At 37.6% G+C, this 21,899-nt stretch overlaps 2 protein-coding genes across 2 annotated transcripts; one reads left to right on the top strand and one right to left on the bottom strand.

Moving 5' to 3' along the window:
* Positions 1–566: 566 nt before the first annotated feature.
* dsc2l (desmocollin 2 like) lies at positions 567–14,284 on the top strand. The gene is made up of 16 exons (XM_027179590.2): positions 567–720; positions 3,824–3,914; positions 4,267–4,463; positions 4,569–4,673; positions 4,896–5,051; positions 5,217–5,361; positions 5,661–5,815; positions 6,157–6,291; positions 6,873–7,058; positions 8,348–8,595; positions 8,959–9,101; positions 9,914–10,135; positions 10,341–10,565; positions 11,567–11,682; positions 12,427–12,711; positions 13,027–14,284. Exons 1-16 carry the CDS (start codon positions 679–681, stop codon positions 13,225–13,227), a joined length of 2,652 nt encoding a protein of 883 aa, XP_027035391.1. The 5' UTR covers positions 567–678; the 3' UTR covers positions 13,228–14,284.
* Positions 14,285–18,082: 3,798 nt separating this feature from the next.
* si:dkey-5n18.1 (uncharacterized protein LOC570444 homolog) lies at positions 18,083–21,141 on the bottom strand. The gene is made up of 2 exons (XM_027179591.2): positions 20,592–21,141; positions 18,083–18,419 (listed from the first exon to the last, which is right to left on the bottom strand). Exons 1-2 carry the CDS (start codon positions 21,099–21,101, stop codon positions 18,240–18,242), a joined length of 690 nt encoding a protein of 229 aa, XP_027035392.1. The 5' UTR covers positions 21,102–21,141; the 3' UTR covers positions 18,083–18,239.
* Positions 21,142–21,899: the final 758 nt, after the last annotated feature.

Genomic DNA, 21,899 nt, shown 5'->3' on the forward strand with positions numbered 1-21,899 from the left:
TAATAAAGGGTTTACAAGCAAACAAACAATTTTGCATCTCCTGCTCCTTGTGCCAAACTGGCTTGACAAAACTGGTAAAAAAAACAACAACCATAGGCCCACCGTGGTGCATTCTGGGCTGTTACAACTGAATCCCCTTTTATCCTCTAGGTCCACATGGAATAGAAAAGAAATACAGTACTAAACCAATCCAATTAGAAGAATACTAAGAAAAGTATACATATTTTAATTAACATAAAAAAATGAACACAAAAGACCAAAAAATAAACTACTTAACAAATAAATATTACACACACACACACACACACACACACACACACACACACACACACACACACACACACACACACACACACACAAATAGACAAATAGCTCCTTTGGCGAAGGAACACATAGTAGTATAGTGTAAAGGTCAGGCGTCGACAAACTTTCGGCCATATACAGTACAAATCAAACACATTTAAAGTGCACAACCATCCCCAGTGTATTATGTATGCAAAGGGTACCCAGCATGTACGAGTCTAATGTATTACCGCGCCAACGCCCGAGTCTTTTTACAGCTAGTATCCACGCCCACTGCACTCCACTACTCTCTCCTCACCGCCCAGAGAGAGGACATTTCACCTCGTCTCACTGCGCCATTCTTTTCCGGTCTACAGAAACTACTCGGTGTTCAACATGTCCCGGGTCTGCGATTTCTGTCATGTTCTGTTTCTTTTGGTAAGTCTACTTCGAAAAAAACTATTTCTTTTGTTATTATTAGTAGTCGAAAAGCCTTTGTAAATAAAGTTAGCCATTAGGTTAACGCTACCCGAGGGCGATGAATTAATTACCTGTTTGTTTATACCGGTTTACCTCAAAAAACAAGCACAGTATCATGTATAAGAGTGTATTATACGTTCACACACACACACACACACACACACACACACACACACACACACACACACACACACACACACACACACACACACACACACACACACACACACACACACACACACACGGAGTAAATGAAAGTATTTGAGCTTGTTAGCTTGGTGGTAGGATCACTTTAGGAATGTATCATAGGAAGAGTGTGAGGTCCCAACAAAGCTGGTTTAAAACTTTCAGGGTTTAATTATTAAGCTGAATGATCTTTTAGGTCTGCTGGTTTTTCTGTGTATCTGTGTCTACAGGTGTTTATTCTGACTTTTCAGAGAGTTGAGATATGTTAGGGGTTATTTTATTCCACAGTATCGTGTTGAATGAAATAAAATATCATGATTGTTTATCTGGTCACTCCCTCAACTGTTTAATAAATAACCAGGAGAAATGTGTGTTTAGTTTAATCCGTTAGTCTTTTGTATTATTATGCAGATCAAATTCATCAGACATTACAGAGAGAATATTGCACCCAGACCCCTATTTAAGCCCTTTTTTAATGGGTCCTGGTTAGTTATTTTGGCTTAACAAATGGCACGAGTTTTGTAAATGTGACTGGTGTGTTTTCAAATAAAAATTAACCAAGTTGGATATTCGGGTACAGTTATATCTGATTTTACAGTAAACTGAAAGTACATACTTTCAGAAACTGTGTGGTTATTAAGCATCATGTAGTAGATTGCATATTCTATGGCATTAATAATGCTGCCATGACACAAATTAAACAATTGTACACAAGACATAACTTTGTTTATATTTAATATTTCATTTATACTTAAACAAAGTTATATCTTGTGTACAATTGCGTAATTTGTGTCATGGTACAGTAGCATAGTACTCAGTATCAGATCGATGAGTCATAACGTTGAACCTAACCAGATACAAACTGGTACATGATGCTTAATATCCACACAGTGTCTGAAAGTATGTGCTTTCAGTGAGTCAAATTATGCAGCTCTACACAGGACATAACATTGTTTAAATATAAGGTTGTGAAAGAGTCGGCTTGGTTACTAAGATGTCAGTTTTGAACCAGTTCCAGGTACTTATTGAGCTCTAACAGTGGCTTTGCACTGAAAAATAAAAAGAGGTGTGATTCATAGTTTTTAATAAAGTGAACCAATAATAATGCCATAATGTATAATGCTCGAGAATATATTTAAGCATCATCATACTGTTGAGAGTGTATTGAGTATCATTGTCTCACTTATATTCAACCGATCTCTCAACACGATTTTATTGTCATTCAACCGATATATCAGACACAATATAACCAAATAATATTTATTTGGTTTCTGTCCATGAAAATAGTTCCCAAAGAGGTCACAACTGGTTTGAGCATTGTTTGAGCATTGACAGACTAGTAAATGTAGTATCTGTTTCAATGTGACAAACAATTACCAGAATTGGAATTTAATCTAGCAAACACAGACAAGTGGAGTGATACGAACAGTGAAATAACCTTGTTGTGTTATACTAAATATCAGTGCTCAGGGAACACTGATTGTCCTATCAAATCAGTGTATAACCCTGACATACAATTTAATACAAAAGAACTTGATTTGTGTTTCATAGCCTTTGGTGTATAACTAAAGATATAAGCTGTGTCAGTCGGTACCTTTGAAACAAAATTCCTGGACATGGCATTCACAAACAATGAATTTCTAGTGTCACAAAGTCACTTTGTTTGCTATCTTTGTTACGCTTTTGCAGATTTATGACTATAGCACAGCCAAGTAGATAAATTAACTATCATAGTTAGACGGTGTGGAAGCTTACATGTTGTCGAAAGTCTGCTTTTATACACGCACTTAAACATCTGGATGTCGATAGATGTTCGATTTCCCTCCAAAATGTTTTGAATATTATTAAAACATTTACAGAAGCAGAACCTTATAAAAATCGGAACTTAGAAAAACAAAGATGGTTTACGACTGAATTTATAAAAAACACTTTAATTTAGTTATTATTACAATCATTTCTTTAATGAAGTACTGGAATTTATTTAGCTTTCAATGCATTGCACAACAGATTAGACATGTAACTAGAGGTCTCATATAATACTTTATATAATACACTTCATTCTTGAAGACATTTTCACCATATCTAGTGACATTTTGAATTTAGTGATACTCCACGTCTTGATTTCAGTGATTTCATCTCATTTATCAACTTCAAAAACAAACTGACCGTCATCATTACAAAATCTATTAAAATACGATGCCATTACATAATGCTGCCGAGCCCAAAAGAGCCTCTGATTATCAAATTTATTTTAATGATTATTGTGTATAATATGTAATAACAATTATATATCATTATTTTGAAATTTTCTAGTATGATGAAACAAATCTGATTCACTTACCAGAACAAAAACATTTCTTCTTGGGTGGAGTGTGAGTTTTCTTATTACAAAATACAGAGGTGTGTTTTTCTTAGGTTAGATGTTCAGATGTTCTTTGTTATCAGTTGTTCAGATGAAAATTACTAATGTGTTTATTTGTGAACTGGAAACGTGTGGAAACACCAGCTTGCATGCAAGCTTCCATGTAAATAGTAAAAAATGATAAAAATGTGCTATTAGCATGTGGTTATAATGCTGGGAAAAGGCAACACTCTGTTTCTTTAAAAAGATTTTAAAAATGAAAACACTGACACATCACATGTCAGTCATTCATATAAATATGTAAGTCACTTCTTTACATGAAAAAACACTAAGGTTTTGCTAATAGATTTTTACACAGTATTAGTACAAGCAGTAATTCTGATTTAATCAGGGAGACAAAAGCTACTAAAGCTTTTTTGGATGCTTCACAGTTCAGTTTGTGCTCCAGTTTATAGCAGAAACATGCAGGACATAATTTGACCTGAGTCAATGCTTTTCTCTTTTTTTTCTCAGCTGTTGTGTTATAGCGTGGAGTCGTTTGTCCAGAAGCATATCCAAGCACAGGTTCCTGTGATCCTGGAGCCCGGAGATGTTGTTTCTCGTGGTACAGAGTTTTCTAAACGATTTTCTTTTACATCACACTACATTTCATTGGCCATACATAACTGTGGTAGCTCAGTGGGATGTGGTAGCTCAGTGGGATGTGGTAGCTCAGTGTTTAAGGTGTTGGGCTACTGATCGGAAGGTCATGGGTTCGAACCCCACGTCCACCAAGCTGCCACTGCTGGGCCCCTGAGCAAGGCCCTTAACCACCAGTTGCTCAGTTGTAAGTCACTCTGGATAAGGGTGTCTGCTAAATGCCGTAAATGTAAATAACTAATTTTTTCATTCAGTAAATGCAAGCTTCAGTTGATCTTTTAAGACCTCCTGGTTATAACACTGTGCTCGTTCTGTAGTGAATTTGGACGGTTGTGGCGACGGGCCTCTGCGTTTGACTTCCAGTGACCCAGCTTTCAGAGTAGAAATGGATGGCACCATCCAGACTGTCCTTGCAACCAAGGTACCAGAGGATGGCTTGTATTTCTGGATAACTGTCAAGGACCTCAGTGGTAACAGGTGGTTTGTTGATGTCAGCCTCTCCTCTCCAGACAAGGTAATGTACAGTATTACACAATATGCTTCTTAATAAAGGGTTAATTAATCACTTGCTCACACAGATAGAATGTGGAAGTATTTTCACTGTCGATTATGATTGTAGGGCTCTAAAAATGCTGTGCTCAAACGCTCCAAAAGAAGATGGAGTCCTCCACCTTTCAGCGTCAAGGAGAATGAGAAGGGTCCTTTCCCAAGGAATATGGAGATGGTAAGGCTCTCAGTTTTTTCACTCTGATGGTTTTCTAGTATAAATAAATGTAAGTAATGCATTTCTCTTATTATTTTGCTGGACACTCAAGCTTTGTTGAACCTGACTTTTTCTTTTGTCTTTCCTGTATCCAGCATCACATTGTGTTTTGTTATTTTCTCATATATTTCTGTACTGTATTTGGATGTATTTCTAATGTTTCTAATCTCTTTTTCATGCTAGATTGCATCGGACACCTCAGTAAATTACTCACTTTATTACGAGATAAAGGGACCTGGTGTTACTCTTTCTCCCGTTGGTCTGTTTTCAGTTATCCCAAACACTGGCATGTTAAAAGTCCACAAAACTATTGACCGTGAGGAGTACTCTAAGTTTAATGTAAGTAACCCATATTTTTCTTCAGTTGTTCTTAACACAAAACTGGGTCAGATTTAAATGATTTAAATAATAAATATATATATTACACAATCATATTCATAAATGTCTTAACCTTTTAATGAAATTAAAGAGAAGTACTCTAAGTACCTTAGTCTTCTCCATCAGTTTACAGCCTATGCCTACAACACCGTGACCAATAAGCAGACTGATGATCCTCTTCCAATCATTGTGATCATAGAGGATGAGAATGACAATGCTCCAGAGTTCTCTGGACCTATGGACTATACTGTTGAGGAGCAATGTCCCATGAGTAAGTGAGGGTTGTAAAACCTGCAAAAGCTCACAAAGTCTGTCTGTTTTTACCCATTAAGATCAAGCTGATTTTTTTTACAATTTGAAAGAAAGTGATCATTACTGCTGACAACAGTTCATGTCCTTTAGACACCAGGAGCCACTATCAGCTAGTGTGTATTTTGACAGCTTTTTACATGAAGATCTTGGACAAAGGAATGCAATGCTCAAATATCTTAACTAGGATTATGAAGCTGGTATATTATATTGGTCTGTATCAAGTTAAAGAATTAATTTTATTTTATGTTCCATCTTAAGACACTGTTGTAGGCACAGTGAATGCAACAGATAAAGACGAACCGAACACCCTTCACACCAAGATCAAGTTCACTCTACAAAATGGCACGCACCTGTTCCGTATTGACCCCTACACTGGAGTTATCTCTGCCGCTACTAACGTATTGGACAGAGAGGTACTGTATAAATACCCCTTATATACAGATGTATGTTCTAGGTGTGCAATCGTCCTTTTGTGTGCAAGGTTGTTTAGATATTGTGGAGAGATCTGGGTTGAAGTGTAAAAACACGAATCCTAAAGTAGAATAATCAAAATTATATATAAACAGAAATAAAAAAGGAAATAATTGCAAAAATAATGAACAAGTAACCTCAATACACACGCATTTCGAAGCTAGATGAATTATGTGCTTTGACACCTCTAGAAAAATGTCTCTCTACATGTGGTCTGTTTGAATGACAGCATATGAGGCACATTATAAAGGAACTAAATTAAATTGTGAATTTTTGTCTTCAGGCTCAAGAGACATACTTCCTTGGAGTAGAGATCAGAGACATGGGTGGAGCATCTAATGGTCTTTTCAGCAAAGGGGTAGTTAGGGTGTCTCTGAAGGATATCAATGATAATCCACCCACATTTACACAAACCACAGTAAGTTCTTTGCAGTCAGGTTTTTTATGTTAATTGTATCCCAATTGTATTCTTTTCTTGTTTATTATTTTCCGTTCAAATTGAACTTTTTTCGCTCAACATTTGTGTGGTTTATTGTAGCTTTGTTAGAGAATAACACAACAACATTATTCTTTACATTTTCAATAGGATTTACATGTTAGATATTATGCTTTGGACCGTTAGGACCAAACAAGTTGTGTTCCTCAATATGGGCTTTTAAATTAAATACTACTGTGTAATGATTGTGTATCTGTGATTTTAAAATGGCCATTTGTGTAAAATATCTAACATAACAGTTTGCATGTAATAGTCATTTCCTCAAGTCCAGCTAAAACAAAGGATTTCTGTAGAGCAAAGGTCACTCTATTGTTTAAACGGCCACGACTCAGCCTTATTTTTAAGATACACTCACCAAAGTCCACGGCTTCTCATTTTTATCTGTGCTACCAGATTAATTCTGAGAACATATGTCCTAAATACTATATTAAGTCCTACTACTGTACTATTATTACTACACAATATTATATATGGCTAATACAGTATTATTTACTGTGTTATAGTACAAAGGCGGTGTTCAAGAGAACAAAGCAGATGTGTTGGTTGCTAAGATCCCTGTCAACGACAAGGACTTGATAAACACCCCCAACTGGAGAGCAGTGTACGAAATCACCAAGGGCAACGAGAATGGCAACTTCATGATTAAAACGGATCCAGTCACAAACGAAGGGCAGCTCTATGTCACAAAGGTAAGAGGACAGATAATAGGCTTGGACTATATTTCTGAAGGCAAAGGGCGATCATATGTGCTTTGACTTAGCATTCTTCTCCACTTTCTCCTCCTCCTCCTCCTCTAAAATGGATCATGCAGACTAAACTCTATGGCCTACAAACAATAAAGCTTAGTAATCTTAGTCGAAAGATATACTCAGTCATGAGAGACGAAAATGATCAGCCTAATGCTGGAACTATAGCACGGCATCAGATGTCAGTAATTCTTAAAAACATGGGTGTTGAATTTTGTAAACAATTCTAATGCTTGCCAAAACAGCTTATCATGTCAAAGCTTAGTTTACATAAACATCTGTAACCAATGAATGATTGGTTGCACGGAATCAAACACTGAAATCCATGTTCATGAAATCCATGCCAAGTTTGGTGTGTGGTCATCAAAAGAGACAGAGCTGTTTCTCAGGATCTCAACTGAAATAGTGCTGGAAGTGTTGTTGTAATGTTGATTAATATGGAATTGGATTTCTAATTTAAGGAATTTAAGGAAATGGCACCCAAAAAACCTTGGCTTTCTTCAGCCAATCAGCTTTCAGCAGGCACTTGTTGGTTGAACTTGGCTATCATCACAAACGACAAACTTAATCCAATTATTTTAGCATTCTGTTTAAATATTTTGAAACTTTTCCGAACTTCTTTTATGAACAGAATTTCTTTATATGTGACCGAGGTTTTTCTATAGTTTTTCTATAGTACTGTTTGTTCTTGACATGAGCCTGTTTGAAATCCTTCCTTATCCCAGCTTAGTAATGCGATTAAGGTGTAGTTTCTTTGCTCTTGGTGTAATTTGTCCTGAAACCCTAGTATACTACAGTGCAGTGACTTTTGTAAGGCTCTGAATGTATTAATTATAATAGAATTACGGTGTTGTGACTCAGTTGGTAAGCAGGGTGTGAGAGAGCTTGGTGAAATGCTTCCCTGTCAGACATGTTTGTGTGTTTCTTAGGCTCAGTCACACCCTGTCTCCATATCAGCAAGCTAATACATGTTGAATTCCATCAGAGTGCATAACAGCTGATAGATTTTTAAAAAAATTTTTTTTAGCTATTTAATGTGTCCAAGTTTTAATAAATAAAACTCAAAACATATCTAGAACAACAGCAAAACAGCATACTGTATATCTTAAAGAAAAAAATTAAACATAAAATACTCATAAACGTTTAAGATGTTTATTATTCATGCTCTGTTGTATAGGTCTTCTGTCCTAAATTTTGCTTTTTGATCTCTTCCGTTTTTTTCGGGTAATCAGCCTCTGGATTATGAGAAACAGCAGACAGTGAACCTGGAGGTGATGGCACGTAATGAGGCTCCTCTTGACCGATCCAGCTCCACCTGGCAGAAAGTGCCTGTAGAGATCATGGTGGAAAATGTGGATGAAGGACCAGAATTCTCTGCACCTATACTCCAGCTTAAAGTTAAAGAGAACGTAGCCAACGGGACTATAATCGGAGTTTACACAGCCATTGACCCAGAGACCAAAAGCAGCAAGGACATAACGTAAGGGTAGTTTTGTGGTGCACTTATGGGATTCTTAGGGTGCTTTCACATATGCACTGTTCATTTGAATTGTGCTTTTTCCTCTTGATACTGCTCATGTGTGCAGATTAGAACACAGAAGTGTCACTCAGGCATGGAGCAAAATAAACAATCCAAGAGTGTTTTGAGTTATATAGTGTTACGTCTTAAGACGTATTTGTTTTTTTTCTTTTATTAGTTATATTGTAATTTAGTCATTTATTGAGTGCCTGTTCTATGTTTTCCATTCTTGCACATTTGGCAAGAATTCACACATTGATATCATGAACCATTGTGCAGTCCAGGAAGTGGACATAAAAAATCCCCAAATTCTTCCTCTGACAGGTACTACAAGTTGAGTGACCCAGGTTCCTGGATCAGTGTGGTGAGCAACACTGGCGAGCTGAAGACAGTAATGACCATCGACAGAGAATCTCCTCTTGTAGTTAATAATACATATAACATCACCGTCAAAGCAGTGGATAAGAGTGAGTATATCTATTACAGAATTATTGATGCAACCACATTGTATTGCAGATTCTGTGTAATGTCAGGAATCAGGCCATCCACAATTGTGGAGTTTGGCTCCGCCCAGGTTTTTACGAAATACACTCACAAAGCACTTTATTGGAAATATGATAAGAATCCTGGGAAGGGCCTCCCTTTGCTAACTGACCAGCCTTACATGGTGTCCACATGATGTTGGAAACATTCTTTTGGAATTATGGTCCTTTTGATTCAATTGGGTCACGCAGTTCCTGAAAATTTTTGAAACTTGTTAAGGCTCTTTTCTACTCACCATGACTATACATAGTGGTTATCCGAGTTACTGTAATCTTTCTGTCAGCACACATGCTTTTTAATTTATTGCACAGTTTTGAGTAAACCATAGAGACTGTTATGCATGGAAATCCCAAATAATTAGACCAGCCCTGTCTGGTGCCAACAATCATGTCACAAAGATCACATGTTTCCCCAAAGTTATGGACATTGCCCGAAACTGCTAGCCTGTATTTACAGGATTTTATGCCCTGTGTTGCTGACACATGATTGGCTGATTAGAGGCATGAATGTGTAGGTGCAGTAGGAGTTTTTCTAATAAGGTGCTCAGTGACTGTATGTTCCAGTATTAACTGCTAAAAAGAACAATATAAGGTGTGGTTGGTTCTGACTATTTTAGCAATTCCCTCATCAAAATACCATTATAAGCTGTACATGAACAGTCAAAAGGTTGGTCATAATAGTTTATGATATGCTATGACACAACGTATTGAATACTCCTTTTCCACTCCACTCCTAGGTCAGAAGTCTGGTACCGGTACGGTAATGATCCTCATTGAGGATGTGAATGACAATACCCCGGTTATCAGTAATTTAACCCCGGCCATATGCAACAAAGGTGCTGGTCAAAGCTCCGTAGTCATTAATGCTACAGATCTTGACCAGCAGCCATACTCCTATCCATTTTTATTTGAACTGGTGAAACCGAATGATGGGTCATGGCGGCTAAAGGGTCAAAAAGGTATGTCAAGAGGACTAGGAGACCTCTAAAGGGGTTTCTTGTGTTCATTCCAGATATCTCAAAATTATAATAGAAAAAATGTTAATGTTAAATATTTGTGTAGTGAAAGATTTTTTGGGGAAGCCGATTTAAACTGTACAATGAAAGTCAGTCCAAAAATGGTTTAATGTGTGCTTTTCTAAGGCAGCACCTCTTTGTTCTTTAGATACCTCTGTAGTGCTGGAGCCAACTTTGGACTTGCCCAACGATATCTACCAAGTCCCAATACTAGTGAAGGACCTTCAGGGTTTTGGGAAAGAGCAAACTCTGATTGTGCGACTATGTGACTGTACACCTGATGGACTGTGTGCACCTAAAAAGTTGTCCACGGCACTAGGAGTGTGGGGAATCCTCGCCATGCTGCTGGGCCTGCTGCTGCTTCCATTACTCTGTAAGTATGAATTGCTGCCCGTGCCATAGGTTACAAACACTTTAGCACTTTCCAACACAATGCTTTATTGACATTGGTGCCAGTTTCTTGTATAGGTGCTCATCACAACCTTCAATCTAGATGTATTTTTCTGCTTTACAGTTATATTTCTTTATTCATTTTATTCCTACACCCCATGTCGCATTGATGGGAGTAATTTCTGTTTCGTTCATAGCAAGATTTGGAGGATATCAGCATACCTGTCCCTTCCTTAATTAAGGAACGATAGGACAATTTAAAAAAGTGGCTGTGGATCACTTACTCAAGAGCTTACTAGTGCCTTTACAGTAATAAAGTTGCTTGTGTGGGAAATTAGTTTGTGTACTTAAAAGTCAAAGCCTGATCACGTCACACCGTAAAGCTCTCTTGTAAACACTAGCCCCAATACTGTGAAAGGTCAATAAATTAAGGATAAAAAAAGGATATATATATATATATATATTATTTGTAGTAGTAATAATGGCATTAGTCTAGTAGTTTATTTATAGTTTTACTTTATAGTTTTATTTTTTTTTTTAACACATGTGAATTACAACATAAACAGCACCTATTGCTATTAAAGCAAGCAAGTCAATGCTGCACTGCTACTTCCGCGGGATCGTTGTTTTGACAGCAGTGCCCACAGGAAAAAGCTGGATATAATTGAAAACTTTTCTCGTCTGTCACGTGAGAGCCCATTGTCTCAAGCAAGGCACTTTAACATGCAAACTGTAGTGTTGTGTTATGCCTGAAGTCTAATCGATGTTTATGTTTTTATAGATTATTCGTTCACATTCAGGTTGAATCAAAAGATCATATACCCCATATATATATATATATATATATATATATATATATATATATATATATATATATATATATATATATATATATATGAAATTCTAAAAATAATGTGCAAAGACTGGCATAATATTATTAATTATTAATATGCTAATTATAAATGGCTTTTCTGTGTTGGACAGGTCTGCTATGCATATTTGTGTGCAGCACAAAGGGAGAGAAACTGGCTATGGCTGAAGATGATTTTTCTGGTGGGATGCTAATCAAGTCCAATTTAGAAGCTCCTGGGGAGGAAGTGGTGAGAACACATTTTAAGCCTCTAACCTACTGGCAGGAGATAAACATTTTATAACTGTTTGGTTAAAGGGCTAAATGGGGCCTGATACAAGAGTTTTACTGCTTACTCACATAATTCATAAGAAAACCTTTAACAGTACAATTTATACACTATATGGCCAGAAATAAGTGGACACCTGACCATCACACTCATTTGTGTTTCTTACCCAAACCTTTGCCACAAAATGTGGAGCACATAATAGCGAAGGATGCATATTATGCTGTAGCTGTACAGTTTGTACACCTTTCAGTGGAACTAAGAGGTGAAAACATGTTTCGGTATGATAATGCACCTGTGCATTAAACACGGTTCCCCAAGACATGGTTTGTCTAAATTGGTGTTAAAGAACTTGAGAGCCCTGACCTCAACCCCACTTAACACCTTTGGGATGACCTGGAACAGACTGAACCCCAGACTTCCTCTCACTCATCATCAGTGTCCGATCTCACTAATGCTCTTATAGCTGAATGAACACAAATCCTCACAGCCAAACTTCAACATCTAGTGGAAAACCTTCCCAGAAGAATGCAAGTGGGGAAGGGGGATTAAATCTAGATTGGGATTTTCAACAAGCACATGCAGTTACAACAAGCAGTTATGGCCAGGTGCCTATAAACCTCTGGTCATATAGTGTGCGTAAAGATGTGTTTTTGAATATTTTATATTATGTTATTCTAATAATGTAAAATTGCATACCATGAACAGAAAGAGGAACTGATTCTGCTGCCTACCAGTGGGATAGATATAATGGACAGCTCTAAAGGAGGAGGCTACATGGAGCATCAGACCACAGTGAGCTCGGGCGGAGCAGGCTTTGGTCAGAAGCATATTTATGGAGAAAACATGTACCATAACAACATTCAGGGCTTCATGACCAACACCTTTTCTTCTGGACAGTATGGCACAGCCATGTATGGCAATTCCTTTAAGAATTACGCCACCCTCTCAGCAGTGGATGGGTGGCAGGTAAATGGGAGTCATCTCAATAAAGTAAGTGGACGTGGTGACTTTATTCCATCTCACAAACGCTTCAATACACACAGATAACCACTACAATTTATATATCTTCTTTAGCTCTGTTTATTGCTTGTTTGTTATGGTGCTCTGGGGTTGCTTTAGGTAAATTAATTAATTATAATGCCCTGATGCATGAGGTAACCTTGTAGGTTTTGCATTTCCTATTCTTTCTCCTCTGCTAACTTTAAAACTTTTTTGCTGCTTTAAGAAGATCTTTGTCCTAAATGGTGTTGCTCTTGTCTGCTTTCATTTCATTTCATTGGCGCCTACTCCATTTCTTTGTGGCAGAAACTGACATACTTTCGCGATGAGGCAGAGGCGAGGTATGCTGACGATATCCTGAAGCCTTATGGGTTTGAAGGAGTGGGCTCTCCTGCAGGGTCTGTTGGGTGCTGTAGTGTCATCGATGGAGACGAGTCAGTGGATTTCCTCAGTACGCTTGGACCCAAATTCAAAACGCTTGCTGATGTATGTACAAGCAAATCATAAAGGGGAGGGCAGTGAAATGGGACAAGCTAAAGATAAGAAACTAGGAGAAATGACCTGATGTCATTTGGAGTTGGTTATTAGAGCTTATCTGTCTTCCCCAAGACAAAGAGGACAATAAGGGACGATGAAGACACTGTACCATGGATATTGATGGATATTGTGAACATTAGCTGAAATCTGTCCCCAATCATTTATAACTCATGTATTATTATCTGGAGTCTACACCAGAAAAAGGACTGTTCTTTTGAGTTTGTGAGTGTGTGTGTGTTTTTATATTTGATTGGTTTGCTGTTTACTGTATCTTCTACTGTAAGCTTGATCTCCCTGTCAAAGCACTGCAAAGCCAAGGGATTTTTTTTTTATGATTATTTCCCTATTGTGTAATAAAACAACTTTCTGTGGGGACTGTGAAGCCCTAATGTGCACCAGCAACAGCTATATTTTTGATGGGCTACAAGCATTTCTTCATTTAGTTTCTACTATAGCTAACTTGCTTTTAATGATTAGACTCTAATGAATGTAACAAATATAAAGCTTTCAGAGGGAAGGGTAGGGGAAGTTGGTGCTGGTATTTTGCTTGTGTCTAACAGAACCCTGTCATTTTGTGGTGATTCTGAGTATTACCAAGATACTGATGGGTTCTTCATACCATTTAATTTAATATTTTGTCAAAATATTTGACAAAATATTTGTTTCTGTGAGTTGTTTCTGTGTCTGAAGAATGAAGTAAAACATTCAGAATTTATTAAACCAAACTCATTCCACTATTCTTTATAAACTACTGCCGTTAATGCTTTGTTAGCATGTTTTTGTGCTAAATGGCTAACTTTTTTTTTTTGTGCTAACTTTTTTATTATTTTTTTATTTTTATTTTTTTTACAGAAACTTTACAATCATAAAATATGCATTTTGAAATACAAGAGTTACAATTTCTAATTTATTAATAAATGACTCACTGTGCTTTTTATCTTTTTTTTTTTTGGTTGCATTTGATGTTGTGGCACATACATTAGTTCCTGTTATGACTTTATATATCAGCTATAAACTGTCGCTCAAACATCTGCCTCTGACTTTTTTCTGCTGAAGTGAATAAATGCAGACTGTCAATTTCCCAAGAAATGGGAAAAATGGAAAGTCTTCTGTCTTGTGGAAGAAAAACCCCTGACTGAGACTCCTTCTATTTCCTTACAGAGAATGTGAATGATTATATGTGTTTTTCTTGTCCTTTTAAGTTTTAGATTATGTAGATCGGTGGTCTTTATCCTGAACACAAGTTCACTATGGAAGTCACAATTTGAAACAAAGTCTACTACTGCTAAAAGAAACAACCATCATATAGTAACTCATTTTACTTTACTAACAGTAAAAAAGTTCGTAGTCCACAGTTTAAATATCAACAGGCAGCTACAGGTACAGAACCAAGTCAAGTTAAGAAGCTTTTATTTTCATTTTAACCAAATATAGCTGAAATAGTACATTGTGAAATGAGACGTTTCTCAGGGACCCTGGTGCTACATAGAACAAAAACAGAGCTACATAGAACAACACAGAGGACATAAAGTAAGTTAGTTCTACATTTACATTTATGGCATTTGGCAGATGCTCTTACCCAGTGGGATCTACAAAAGTGCTTGTCTCTGTCGATGACTACATTAACACTGGTTGACTAGGTTACAGACAGGATACTATCAACCTAAAACTGTTTAGTTTTTTTTTTAAACATGCACATAACAAAGGAAAAGTGCTAGTTCAAGTGTTTAAGGAAGAGGTTGATCTTTACCCATCGTTTTAAGCCAGTGACTCAGCTGTTCCGTCCTCTAGGGGAAGTAAATCCCTCCACCTCGGTGCACAGAACAGAAAGAAGAATCTTGTATACTTACCTACAATTACATTTCTGCCATTTAGCAGACACCCTTATCCAGAGTGACTTACATTTTTATTCCAGTTTATACAACTGAGTAATTGAGGGTTAAGGGCCTTGCTCAGGGGCCCAGCAGTTGCAGCTTCGTGAACCTGGGATTCATGACCTTCTGATCGGTAGTCTAACACCTTATGCCCTGAGCTAGCACTTCCCACCTACGCTACCACATCCCACCTTCCTCTTACCCTGTGAGAAGGTGGGACCTGTGGAGCAGTGCTGGTAGATGCTTTAAAGGGCAGACTGTTTGGGATCTTGGAGGATGTTCTGTGAGAGATAGACAGTTGATTTTACACAATGCCTTCAAGAATTTTTGAAAGAAAAGAGAGAAGTGGTACCAGTCTGTAGTTATTGACATCTGATGGATCTAGAGCAGGTTTCTTCAGGATAGGAATAACTCTTGCTCTCTTGAAAGTAGTTGGTACATGGCCAGATGTTAGGGATACATTAATGATCATGGTGAAGGCCAGAAGATCTTGTGAGATGTTCTGGAGCATAGAGGAAGGGAGTGGATCCAGTGGGCAGGTGGTAGGATTAAAAGACTGGATGAGTTGCAAGATCTCTTCTGCTGCTACGGTTTAGAAATGTGACAATGAAGGAGTAGGGGAATCCTGGCTGTGAAAGTAGGTGCAGTTGAGGCAGAACTGAAGGTCTGACAGATTTTCTCAATCTTCTCGGTGTAAAAATAAGAAAAGTCTTCAGCAGTCTGGGAGGATGAAGCAGGTGGAGCTGGGTGGTTGAGGGTCTTGTGCAAAAGCTTCAAGCTTTTACTTGTAGAAGGAAGTCTTGGCAGGAGTCACATCTGAATATAACTTGGCCAGGAGCGTACAGTAAGAAGCAAGATCTGCATCAGTTGTGATTTCTTCCACGTTCTGTCTGCCGATCTAAGTTCTCTTCAGCAGGCATGTCTGTAGCTGGGGAAGGACAGGTGAATACCAGGTGCAGGACATTTCCTCCATTGTGTGTGGGGAGGCAGTCCTAGCCACATAAAATGCATCTGTGCAACCTAGTGCAAACAGTGCTGGATGAAAGACAGTGCAAACAAACAATAAAAAAACACTACAAGACAATACACAAAAGAAGCACTGACCGGTGTACATGCTGTATATTCTACAGTACATGTGCAAAAATACAGGAATTAACACTTAAATTATTTAAATGTGTGAAAAAGCATTTGTTAATCCTTGAGAATCTGATCCAAAATGTCCTTGGATAACTTCACCCTCTTCATTACTTATTGTCTGTGAAGGATGTCAGCGGTACAGTCTTTACTTTTAAAACCGTAAGTGAGGGGCTTCTTAAACCTGGTCAGGAAGCAGCTAACAGTGAGTAAAGCCTCGTTGAAAGCTTTAGCTCTCAGTTTTATGAAAAGTGCAGACTTGCAAAACCAATTTTGAACTCTTGAATGCTTTTCTCTTGTATTTCACTCTGTGGAAATGACTCATTGAGTTTCCAGTGGTAGGTGTGACAGTGTTCCTAATAATTCCTTTTTGACAGCACTAAAGCTTGGTGACATACAGTAACAAGCAGATGCCGCTTTAAAACCACATTTGTTTTACTCTTATGCATGGATATGATATATTATTGCCTTATTTCTTGCTAAACATTGACTGCACAAAAAGGAAGACAACGTTATCTAGCTACGTAGCTTCTCGGCAATAGCTGTGACACTGTAATTGGTCAGAATGAATGTGTTTTTTTGGGCTATTTATTACTAATACAGTTGCAAACCACCAATTAAATATGTAAAAAAAACATGACATTTAATTTTATATGATGTTTCATTGTAAGTACACGGATGGTTGCATTCACGGATGAGTGACAGGTTGACAACCCCTGATTTAGCTCTTCCACCATACACATCTTTGTTATAATGAGTTACTTTAGAAACAATTAGAAATAAACGAGCACGTTAATAATTGAAAATTAAACCATACTGGCAAATGTTTTAAAATAAGTTAAAGCCATATTCACTTTTTTTAGTTTAGATAAAACATGTTATTGTTGCTGTCCAGCTGCTCCCTGTTAGTGGTCCCCATATATATGTTTAGTCCACCTACACTATAATAAATAAAGTTTATATGAATAGGTATTACTTAATAAATACCATTTAGCCATTTATTTTAATGTCATCTATTATAGTTATAGTTTTACTTTTTTTCTCAATGACTTTTGCCATGGATAGCATTCTTTGGGTGTTTAACTGAGCCTGTTGTGCAATAAAAAAGGCAAATAGCTGTGAGAGTTAAATGCAGTTTACAGATAAAGAAAATCTTCTGATGAAAAACTCCTTTTTAGTCCTGTTTTTTTAAAAAATACCTTATGTCCAGAATTAGCCGAAAGCTCATAGTGAAATGACTGAGCATGGTATGCTAGATAACAGCCATGGGTCAGGAGGTGAGATGAGTAAGGAGGTATCATGAATAAGCTTTTTCCATTAACACAGGTTCAAGCCCTATTTTAGTGTAAAGTCATGAATCTCAGAGGAGCTCATTAAGGCAGAGAAGAGCACATACATACTTAACTGCTGTTATCTTTAAAGACTGATGACACTATTAAGAGGCAATCTATATGTAGTGCGCTTTGGAGTAGAATGCAACAGAAGCTGTAGTGGTGTGTGTTGCTTCCTCTCTGAGCATTGGTTATTGAGGAAGTCATGGCTCGTCTTTTATCGTTGTGTAGATGTATTTTTCATCGTGTGCTTCTTGCATTTCCCCAAAATACGTGTTCTATAATCTACAATAGATTATATAGTTGTATAATATATACAACTGATCATGAGCTTCAAACTTTTAGAAGCAATTACATATAGGTATGTAAAATTTCTCTCCCCGTCGTCTTTGTGTGATGTTTGTTCCTGTCCTGTTCCAAACAAGGTCGAAGACTTGTAGCTTAATCGCAAAACTGATTCTACTATGGCAATAAAAAGTCTTGGAATGTGGTAACAGAACTTTCCTTTTATTCATTGAAAAAGAAAAATGTCCTTAATAGAATGCTTCTCAGCACAAAAGCAGAGGTAATTGTACACAGGCGTGGAATGTGCTTCAGATTCAGAGATCAAGCTGGTACAGGTGAAGCTGTAACAGCATGGGTCTCACAGCTCATACAGCAAGTGGCCTGAAAAGGTGCTGAAGAGGTTCTGCGTGTCTTTAAACGTGCTGTGACTCTTGTTCAGACGCACATACACCCGATCGCCATCCTTCAGTTCCAACACTGCACTGTTACTGGCCGTGTCAGTATGAAGTGCGTCTACTGCCACTGCACTCGCCACAATCTACACACACACACACACACACACACACACACACACACACACACACACACACACACACACACACACACACACACACACAAACAAACAAACAAACAAGTCATTCATTGAAGATTTATTATAGTTACATTCATAGGCGTAAATTTCATGGGGGGGTGTCCCATAAAAATAAAATTTCTCATGAGCAATTTCTGAAGGGGGACACAAATAATACAGTCTAATTGTACTTATAAAGATACGGTGAAAAACTTTGCTTTTATCATTATTATTGTAGCATGGAGACTGCGTCATTATGGTTGTTTTCAAAGTTTTTCTCGACGGCTTTGGCGTGTTAGTTACAGTGCACAATGTAACACGCTATTGTAAACAAGCTAACGTTAACTAGATAAGTAATATTTTAATCGCTAATATAGCAGATTCATGGAAATTTACATCGGTAATCAGCATTTTTGCCGTAACTAATTTATTAATGAGTATGCATCAACTACATTAAAGAGAATCGCTTTATTTAAAGTGAATAAAATCCCCTAATTAATGGAGTTGAACATTAACTGAGCCGCAGCCACACACCTGACTCGTGTGTGCAGAGTAGGTGAGATGAACTGGGAAAGCAGGCAGTGGGTCAAACCACTGTGAGGAAGGGGAGGGGGGGCTCAACTGTTTCTAAATGCAGTTTTGCGGGGTTTTTTTCTACTTACACAATTATTTAGGTATATATACATATATATTTCACAATAGAGAGTGCGATATTTTTCAAATAATTTCTTTCGGGGGGACAATCCTCGGATGGGGGGGGGGGGGGGGCATGTCCCCTCCGTCCCCCCCCGGGATTTACGCCCATGGATTAATTTCTTTTAAACTGCAACCCAAATGACATAATATGCACTTACACTAAGCACTGTGTACTCTATCACTTAGTGTGTGAATTGTAAACTGGGAGCATTGTTAAATGGAACCCTACAATTCTCTTAATCACCAGAAGTCGTTAGTGAAAAACAATTCCTTGAAGGCAAATGACATCAAACACTTGCGAGCTTTAGCAGAATACAGCGACTTTTTGTGTTGACAATTGTTGCAAAATGCTGAAAAATATATACTGCAACATGGGTAATTAAAAGTTAGCAATAATCAGCACCTGGTAGCTCCGCCCTTCTGCCTCTATGTAAGTACTTGAAGTGCACTTTTTCTTCTTCTTCTTATTCAGTAGTGAACACACTACTCACTATTTATACTACAAAATGGTGTAGATTAATGCACGAATATGTGCTTTTGGGACGCACCTTAAGTTGTCAACTTCAAGTTGTTTGTTACTGATTTTAGATTAAGAGACATCTCTTGTATTTCTTTTAAGTAAAAATAAAGAATTTCTATTTATTATTCACACTTATTCTTGAAGGGGTTATTGTATATGTTTATTAATAATCCATTACTCTAAAAATTATTTTTTAAAAACATTAATTTGTTATTATTATTTGAATAACTCTGCTATATTTGGAATTTAATAATACTTAATTTTTTTTAAATAATAATACTTAATAATATTACGTATAATAATATATCTTAATAATAAGGTTATTGGCAGTCGTGGCCTAATGGTTAGAGAGTCTGACTCGTAACCCAAAGGTTGTGGGTTCGAGTCTCGGGCCGGCCACGACTGAGGTGCCCTTGAGCAAGGCACCGAACCCCCCAACTGCTCCCCGGGTGCCGCAGCATAAATGGCTGCCCACTGCTCCGGGTGTGTGTTCACGGTGTGTGTGTGTGTTCACTGCTGTGTGTGCGCACTTTGGATGGGTTAAATGCAGAAATCAAATTCTAAGTATGGGTCGCCGTATGTCACGTCACTTTTTTTTTAAAATACTTTATTTATAAAGCATTTTAGAAACAGCCACAGAAGACACAAAGTGTTGTGCACCATAAAAAACAGATAATGAAATAAATAAATAAATAATTAATATAATATAATATAGTATAATAATAGCAATAATAATTCCATGCTTGTACAAAAGCCAGAGAATCAAAACATATTTTTAGTCGGTTTTTAAACATGGAAATAGTGGGTGCCTGTCTGATGTGTGGAGGCAAATTGTGTCAAGGAGCATTTGATCAGCTAACCGAAATAATATTATAGCATGACATCCATTGCAAAGTAGGAAACAGAATAGAACTGTTGGCTACCTGGTGATCGTTGAGCGTCAGGTCGGCTCTGAGGCTAAGTCCGTTCTTCACTATGTGGAAACTGAAGTAGTAAACACCAGCTACATTGCAGGTGAACGTTCCAGTAGAGGCATCGTAGCGGCCGCCCAAGTTTGTCATCACCGTACTGAACTTCAGAATGTCTTCTTTCCCAAAGTCTTCCTTCAGTGCTGCGTAAAAGGCTACTGGTTTTTTTGTGAAACATCCCTCTCCTTTGGGACCAGGCATGCCAGGAGGTCCTGCTTTTCCTGGTGGCCCTGCAGGACCCACAGGACCCTGTCCAGAAGAAGACAGAGGGATGACCAGACCATTAGCCCCCAGCTCATGTGTTCCACTCTGGCCTTGGAAAGGGTCACACACAAGCCTACAGGATCCAGGCTGGCTTGTCCCTTCCAAGGTCCTAAAAGTGAGTATGACTACAGTTAGCAACACTGGTGATCTGAACCCAGCCATGTTGGTCCTACTACAGTATGTCAGAAAAATAAAAAACATTAAACCCTGCACCTCTGAATACTGCTGCAGCTTGGACTAAGTGATTGGAGGAATAGAAATTCACATGATGTGACATTTTTGGATTATTCGCATCAACAAAAATGGTGTTGAGAAACTTCCCCATAAATCACATGCTGGTTTATTTTGCAATACCAGACTTTCAAAAAACAATATTTTTGAAATTTTACTCAGGGTTCTGTGAAGCTTTTAACTCTAGGTCAATTCAGTTCTTAAAATAGAATTATCACTGAGGGTCAGATGCATATAGAAAGTTGACTTGGGAACATTTCTGAACAGTAGACATTGTGGTTTTGGTAGGAACAAGTGACACTCATGGTAGAAAAAAATTGCAAAACCACAATGCTCCAGAATTTCATAGAAAATGAGACTGAAATCAAACATCCCCCAAATGTATGCTTGATGATGACATGAATTGATTGCAATAACGCACAGGCGCACACTTATATTTTTCTTATGTTGTGTCCCAAATGAGCTATAAGCACTGTGTACTTGTTTAAAGATTCTTTTTTTTTTACCCTCTGAAAAATGCAACATACTGTATAACATCACATATATTGTTTCAGTGCTTTTTGTATATTAGAGCAGATGTCTCAGTGTGTCAAATAATTGCAAACTACAGTACAAAAAATATCTGCCTCGGTTTCACCTCTGTAATTAATGGCTGCCAGGTTAACCACTATTTAAATGAATTAAAGGTTATGTAATGAATGCTTCCTTCTTCTAAACAGTGTTTTGAAAGAGCATTTTTCCAGAATGAAGTACTACAGGCCAACTGTT

Source organism: Tachysurus fulvidraco, chromosome 16, assembly GCF_022655615.1.
Source record: "Tachysurus fulvidraco isolate hzauxx_2018 chromosome 16, HZAU_PFXX_2.0, whole genome shotgun sequence".
In the NCBI taxonomy this organism is placed as follows: domain Eukaryota; kingdom Metazoa; phylum Chordata; class Actinopteri; order Siluriformes; family Bagridae; genus Tachysurus; species Tachysurus fulvidraco.